This window comes from Podarcis tiliguerta, assembly GCF_965153285.1.
Source record: "Podarcis tiliguerta genome assembly, chromosome: 14".
In the NCBI taxonomy this organism is placed as follows: domain Eukaryota; kingdom Metazoa; phylum Chordata; class Lepidosauria; order Squamata; family Lacertidae; genus Podarcis; species Podarcis tiliguerta.
In genome coordinates, this window is record NC_139547.1 from 8,752,565 (window position 1) to 8,760,042 (window position 7,478).

Here is a 7,478-nt window from a genome sequence, read left to right on the forward strand (position 1 = left end):
TTAAACTCTCGGATAAGCCCCTAGCAGGGTCTTACAGACCCACCTGGCATAAAGCATATGGATGAACTTGAGAGATTTATGTTGGCTACATGCCAAGTACTAAGTAGTCCTTTGCCTTACAAAAATGTATAAACATCAGGCTGCTGAACAATAATCTGAGTACTAGGTGTGATTTATGTAAACCTGACAGTATATAAGTCTGAAGAACACCTCTGTCAGGTAGAACCTCAGCGCAGGCTAGATTTGGAAAGTGATGTGTGCTGGCCAAGCTCCAGCTTCAAGAGTCCATTGCTCTCAGGGCTCCCAGCAACCAAAGGAAAGGCAGCAAGAAAATAAAGCTTTTCCCCCCAGCTATTAACAATATATTCAGCTTTCACCTAATCTGCGTGATCACTGTGTTCTGAATCCAGAAATAACCTCTGCTCAGAAAAATATGGAGGGTCAAAGGTTCCGAACACCTGTTCCGGGGATGCATCTTGGAAAAATATTAACCTCTTATGACTGTAGAAAGAGAATAATCCCCTCTCCTTTTGCTCATGCTCGATTTAAACTATCATTTCTTATTTCAGCTACCTCCAGAGATCACTTGGACACTCTTTAAACTACAAACCTACCCATTCAAGAGGTCCCCTAGGTTGGACAACACTGAGGTGGACAGATTCTTGCATCCTTTCAAGGTCAATAAAATAAAGCTCTGCCATAGATACTTGGATCTAGTGACTCCAGCCGCTGAGTCATGTTACTGAATTTGTAGACTCTAGAGAATGGAGTTAGCACAGTGTTATTTAGGGAGGGGAGGAAGCTGTCAGGGCTACCACACACTTTTTAGACATGGCACAGGTGCCCATGCAACTCATAGCATTACATTTGGACATCGCTTCAAAGCTCAAGTATCATGTGGAAATTAACAGCTGAGGAAGCTTCAGGGAAATTGAATAAGCCAACATGTGAATGCAGCTGTCATGAGTACACTGAGCAACTTAATTCAAGAGTGGGGAACCAATGGCCTCCCAGGTGTCCCTAGAATGCACCTCCCATCATCTCCAACTATTGATCATGCTGGTTGGGGCTGATGGGCACTGTAGACCAATGGCTTCTTGGAGGGCACCATCCCATTGGCTACTCCAATTACATACTCCCCTTTCCATTACAGAAGAAGAGTGCAAGTCACAGTCCATTTCACCCATTTTTATTTTTATTTTAATTTACACAGCTTTTCCAGAAAGCTCTGAGATTGGAGTAGAATTGGAGTGGCTTTTTTTCTTGCAGGCAATGAGATATCCCAGAATCCCCAATGCCAAAGCTAGGAAGACAGTTGCTATGGACAGTCCTGCCATTGTCAACAGAGACATCTCATGGGTACCTGAGAAGGAGAAGTGGAGATTGAATATGGGCCCTTCTGCGTTTAGAGCATGTGCACTACCATAAAGGTAAAGGTAAAGGGACCCCTGACCATTAGGTCCAGTCGTGGCCGGCTCTGGGGTTGCAGCGCTCATCTCACTTTATTGGCCGAGGGAGCCGGCGTACAGCTGTAATGTGGCCAGCATGACTAAGCCGCTTCTAGCGAACCAGAGCAGCACATGGAAACGCTGTTTACCTTCCCACCGGAGTGGTACCTATTTATCTACTTGCACTTTGATGTGCTTTTGAATTGCTAGGTTGGCAGGAGCAGAGACCAAGCAACAAACCCCTGTCGCAAGGATTCGAACCACTGACCTTCTTATCAGCAAGCCCTAGGCTCTGTGGTTTAACCCACAGCGCCACCCACGTCCCTTTACAATCACCTACCATGGGCAAAAAGATTGCAGGGGGGTTGAATTAGATGACCCTAACTCTATGATTCTAGCTCTCTAAGTGTCAAGCAGAGGTCTTTTTTAGCCCTACCTAGAGAGGCAAGAGTTTGAACAGCAGACTTTCTACATGCAAAAAATGCCACCCAAGAGTGCAGCCTTACCTTCTTCCATTGCCCCTATGGTTCTTTGGTTTTCAGGAAAATGCCCCAAACTCTTTGGGACACCCAGGACAACAGGTCCTATCACCACGTCAGCCTCTGCTCTTCCCACCGAAGAGTCACCTGCAAAAGCATGAAAGCCTAAAAACTTATTTTTATCAGGTTCTAGTTAAGCTCGTTTTAACACATTTCCTCCTATGGGACAATTGTAGCCAATCTAGACAGTGATAATGCAGAGGGATTGGTGGCAGCAGGTGGGGGGGTACGACTGGATGAGCTCTAATGGGATTAAGTCCCAGGAGGAGGGTACTTGTTGGCTGAACATTAGGAGAAACATCTTGGATGGCAAGAGCAGTTGACTGGAACCAGTTGCCTTTTCGTCCTCTGAAAAATTGGAGACAATAGGAAGCTTTTTTGACCCATGCCTAATTGCTATGCAGGAAGCAAGGCCTCATGTCCTGGAGTCACCACCCCTATGTCACTCTGGACACAGAATTTACCATGCACAATAACAGGAGCATCTCTCTGGAAGCGTCCTCTCGTCTCTCTCCACCAGGGATCCATCCTTCCAGACCGGCCTCCAGGTGGCATACAGTTCCTCCTCTCACAGCAGCTGCAGATGTCTGCAGCACCTTCAATGGGAGTCCAGCTGCAGCAAAAGGCGGGTACAGGAATCACTCGTCCCATGCTGCTCTCAGCTTCTCAGACAGCCCCACCCTCCGCAGTTCTCGGCTGCTCCTCTCACCTGTTCCTTGCTTTATTGAAAGAGCAAGCCTTGTTCAGAGGACCAAGAGGCTGATCAGCTGCTGTGACTTTCAAGTGGCAAGTAATGTAGACCTGGAGAAAGTAAGGGGGGAGAAAGTGAGGGGGGAACCCCAAAGAAAGACCATTGGACTTTCCAGCATTGCAGCCTATTCAGCAACTCAATGCTCTCCAAATGCCATTGGGCTCCAAGTCCCATCAGCCCCAGCCAGTATGACCAATGGTCAGGGATAATGAGAGTTCTAGTCCGTCCACATCTGGAGAACCACAGATTCCCCCAAACAGCTCTGTCACAGTGGCTTTACCAAGTCCAAAGAGCTAGTTCTATTGTTTTATTTATATACAATATTGAATTTATAGACCGCCCTATTCCCAGAGGTCTCAGGGTAGTTCACAGAACAAAATCAAAATATAAAACCTCAAAATATATAATCAGAATAAAAACAACAGCCCAATAAAAGGCTAAAAACACAGCATGTAGCTATATCTGGAATCCATAGTGTACAACACAGCCTCTCTAGCCATCAAAGTACAGGAGGCACAGGGACGTTAGCTAGTTGTTGGCCCTTGGGAAGCACTGTGCAAGGGGCTTTTGCAGGCATTGACAGTCAGCTGACCAGCATTGTCTGCAAAGCCCCTTTCATCCATGCCCTGCTTTTCCTGTAGGTAGGGATGGAGGAGAAATTCAATTCTATACATATTCAAAGCCAAATTTTCCAAATTTGCATGTCCCTAAATAATATGAGAACTGAAATGCAGCTATCCTTCAAAATCTGCACCGATTTGAATGTTTGCAATGCAGTTCTCCTAAAAACATAGAACTGTAGAGCTGGAAGGAACCACAAGGGTCATCTAGTCCAACCCCCTGCAATGCAGGGATCTTTTGCCCAATGTGGGGCTCAAACCCACAACCCTGAGTTTAAGAGTCTCCTACTCTACCAACTGAGCTATCCCAGCTGACAATAATTACAAAATTGCACACATTAAGGAACGTGGATTTTTAAAAAACCAAGATATTAATGAAAACAACATACAAAAAAGCATTGTATTATTGGAATGTCCTTGCAAGAATGTATACATTAGTCAAAACTGCATATAAAATGTGTTTATTACAATAAATTCACACTAAAATGCTGGTGAACTTTCGTGGGGATTTTTTTTAAAAAAAAATGCCAATTGCTGCAAAATGTGCCAGATCAGGAGGCTTGCTGTGTTCAGTAATGTCTCACCAAGCCTCCATTATCTCCTGCAAACTGGAAGGCATCAACTGTGAACTGGAGAGAATCTTGCCTGCGTCTTGGGGACACAAAGGCTGAACTGGAGTCATCTGATCTCCCATCAACCAGGCATCTAAGACAAAACACGTGGTTAGCAACATTTCCCCAGTAGTTGACAGCCAAATAAATGCAACCTAGAGATCCTGTCAAGAAAGGCATACTTACCCATTGAAGTCAATTATAGCATAATTGGGAGAAGAGTCTCTGTCTGGGCTCAGCGTGGCCACACAGTTGTCAATGAAGAGCTTCAGAACCACGTGGTTCTCAGTATTGACGTCAGCCTGGATGTGCATGGCATCTCCTAGCTGATACCTGTTAATGGTTCTCTCCGCACTCCAGTCATCTAGAAGGCGAGCCTTATCTTAATACAGGGATGGGATAATACAGGTGCCCTAGGTAAGCACCTGAAACCTCACATCACTCAGAGATTGGGATAGCCTACTGTACAAAAGTTAAGATTTATATTCATTACTCCACACTTTTGCCTCTAGCCTCACCCATCACTGACATACAGCCCTTGAAGGCAATGCATCCCTTGGTCTAAAAAAAGGTTCCCCGTCCCGACTTACGAAGTAGACAGTATTTTCCCCAAGGCTGCCACCTACCGTTCATCAGACGCAATGAGAAGGCCAACCTTGCTTCTGCAGAAATGGTAGAGATGAAAGGAATCCATGTTGGCCTGATGGACTTGCTGCTCACATTGTCTTTCCTGAAAGGGACAGTCTTCACTGATCAACCAGTTCTCCAAGGAACAGTCATTGGGAAGGTGAGATCAGAGAACAAAGAGCCACTCACCTTGGATAGTGACATTCAATAGGAACTTCAGCTGGGCTGGTCCTGATGATTTGAGAGTTACTTCCAGGATTAGGACTATAGTAGAGGCTTATGCTATAGACAAGAGAGTCTGGAGTCATCTGGAAGGAGAAGAGCAGTGGCAAATATAGATTCACAACAGGCTTTATCAACCTGGTGCTCTCCAGATGTTATGGACTCCAATTTCCATCATCTGCTCTAGCTGGGGCAGATGGGAGTTGGGAGTCCACCACATCTGGAGGGAACCAGGGTAGAGAAGGCTGCTCAAACTATTGTTGGTTCATATAAACACATCATATTCCTAAAAATAAATGCCATCTTAAAAATATGGACTTGACCCTTGGATCTCTCCCAACTCTGCAATTCTATTATCATTCCATTGCTAGTTTCAATATATATTCCCTATTAAGTGTAGGGGGGTGCAATCAGCCCAGAGGGATGTCCTCTCCATCGTCTGTTATAATGTAGGAGGATAGTGAGGGACCATGCAGAGGTGACCTTGAGCAGGGCTTAGCACATGGACACAAAGAACCTAGGACCACCCACATCCCTCTTCTCACCTTTACCTGCCCCATTAAAAAACAACACATTACCAAGCATTTTACAGGTCCAGGTTTCGTGAAAGCATTTATATTTCTGCAAATATTAAAAAAGGTAAAGGACCCCTGACAGTTAAGTCCAGTCGCGAACGATTCTGGGGTTGTGGCGCTCATCACGATTTACTGGCTGAGGGAGCCGGCGTTTGTCTTCAGACAGCTTCCAGGTCATGTGGCAAACCAGAGCAGCGCACGGAAATGCCGTTTACCTTCCTGCCGGAGTGGTACCTATTTATCTACTTGCACTTTGACATGCTTTCGAACTGCTAGGTGGGCAGGAGCTGGGACGAAGCAACAGGAGCTCACCCCATCGCAGGGATTCGAACCACCAACCTTTCGATCAGCAAGCCCAAGGCTCAGTGGTTTAGACTACAGTGCCACCCGTGTCCAATATTAGGGTTCCCCCAAAGCCATCAATACCTCCCTCTCATGCACGGGCAGTATCTTTTTAACCACATAAACAAACAGTAGCCACAGCCGGAACATCAGAAATATGAGGAGTCTTTCCACCCCCATTTTACTTCTTCACCCATTAGGCCAGGGGTCGGCAACCCGCAGCTCCAGAGCCGCATGTGGCTCTTTCACACCTTTGCCGTGGCTCTGGGGCGGATACTAGCGAGGGGAAGAGGCGCATTGTGCGCCCCGACACTCCCCACTGTAGCGGGTGCTGTACTGGCTGTGACGTCGCATGGGGGCGGTGCGTGCGTTAGTCACGCACCGTCCCAATGTCACCTTCCCGCCCGCCCGCTACATTGTAAGGGGCATGTACGCTGGTCACTGCATTGAAAGGGGGCATGTACGCTGGTCACTGTTTTGAAGGGGAGTGAAGAACACACACACCAAAAAAGATAACTTGTTAATTTAACATTTATTTCTATGAGGAGGAGTAATTCTGAGAGGTCAAACAAAGAAATAATAAAAAAGTGACAAAAAAGTTATTTTTATAATGACGAGTTTTGCGGCTCCCAATTTTTTTTTCTTCGGAAACGGGTCCAAGTGGCTCTTTTTGTCTTAAAGGTTGCAGACCCCTGCATTAGGCTTTTCTTGTTACCTTACAACAACTAAAAAGCTCAAGGAACTCAAGAAGCACATGCATTTCATCAGTTCACCTTACCTGTAAGATGCTGCCACACTCATGGAGCCCAGCTTCAAAGACCACCAAATTCTCTGCATTGTCAAGGGAGGTGTATGGGCAACCAAGAGAGCCCAGGATCAGGTCCGAAACATGGATGAGCCTCCCCGTCCCAAACAGGTCCCTGTTCACAGTTACAACCACCTGAGCCTCCATGCATTGCACAGTCACGGGAGTCAGGAGGGATAAAGCCCTCGGCTGGGGAACGTCCACCCAAGCCCAGGGTGAAGACCGAGACAAGACTGAGCCGGGAGGCTGTCCCACTGGAGAGACAGTCCTGGAAGGAGATCTCCAAACTAGATCATCCCCAGACAACTCCCAAGGGCCTGCGATGTCCACCACACTAATAACTACACACAACAGCACACCGCTAACAGAAGCTAACAGCCCCATTCTGACTGCAAAATTAAACCACCACCCACTGTGCCCCAAAGAGGACCAGGGCAGGAGAGGAAGGCTTTAAATGCTGCAGACCCAGACCCTTCACAGCTGCCTTACGTTCCAAGCAGCCTGGCCTCCCCTGCCAGCTGTAGAGAAGGAATAAGAGCAATGAGCCTCAGCTGGAGACAATGTAGCTTGACTCGCTGGGACTTTATCCTGTCTTTTTTTAAAAAAAAATCCTTATTGAAAGTGCAAAAAGCACATAATTATATGGGCACTAAACATGGTGAGATGTAAATAAAAGAGAGAAAAAGAGAGAGAGAAACAGAACCCATGGAAAAGGGGAAATAAAGGGGGGAGGGGGACCCCAAAACTCTGTATTTTACAAGGTTGTTACTGTGGTACCTCGGGTTAGGAACTTAATTCTTAACCTGAAGCACCACTTTAGCTAATGGGGCCTCCTGCTGCTGCCACGCCACCGGAGCACGATTTCTGTTCTCATCCTGAAGCAAAGTTCTTAACCCGAGGTAATATTTCTGGGTTAGCGGAGTCTGTAACCTGAAGCG

General features: G+C 46.5%; 1 protein-coding gene across 1 annotated transcript; it reads right to left on the reverse strand.

Annotated features, from left to right (window-relative positions):
- Positions 1–1,196: 1,196 nt before the first annotated feature.
- On the reverse strand, positions 1,197–7,143 carry LOC310664234 (zona pellucida sperm-binding protein 3-like). Its single transcript, XM_083413124.1, has 9 exons — positions 6,514–7,143; positions 4,786–4,904; positions 4,596–4,699; positions 4,156–4,333; positions 3,943–4,063; positions 2,697–2,788; positions 2,452–2,600; positions 1,955–2,074; positions 1,197–1,363 (listed from the first exon to the last, which is right to left on the reverse strand). Exons 1-9 carry the CDS (start codon positions 6,922–6,924, stop codon positions 1,206–1,208), a joined length of 1,452 nt encoding a protein of 483 aa, XP_083269250.1. The 5' UTR covers positions 6,925–7,143; the 3' UTR covers positions 1,197–1,205.
- Between the last annotated feature and the right edge of the window lie 335 nt (positions 7,144–7,478).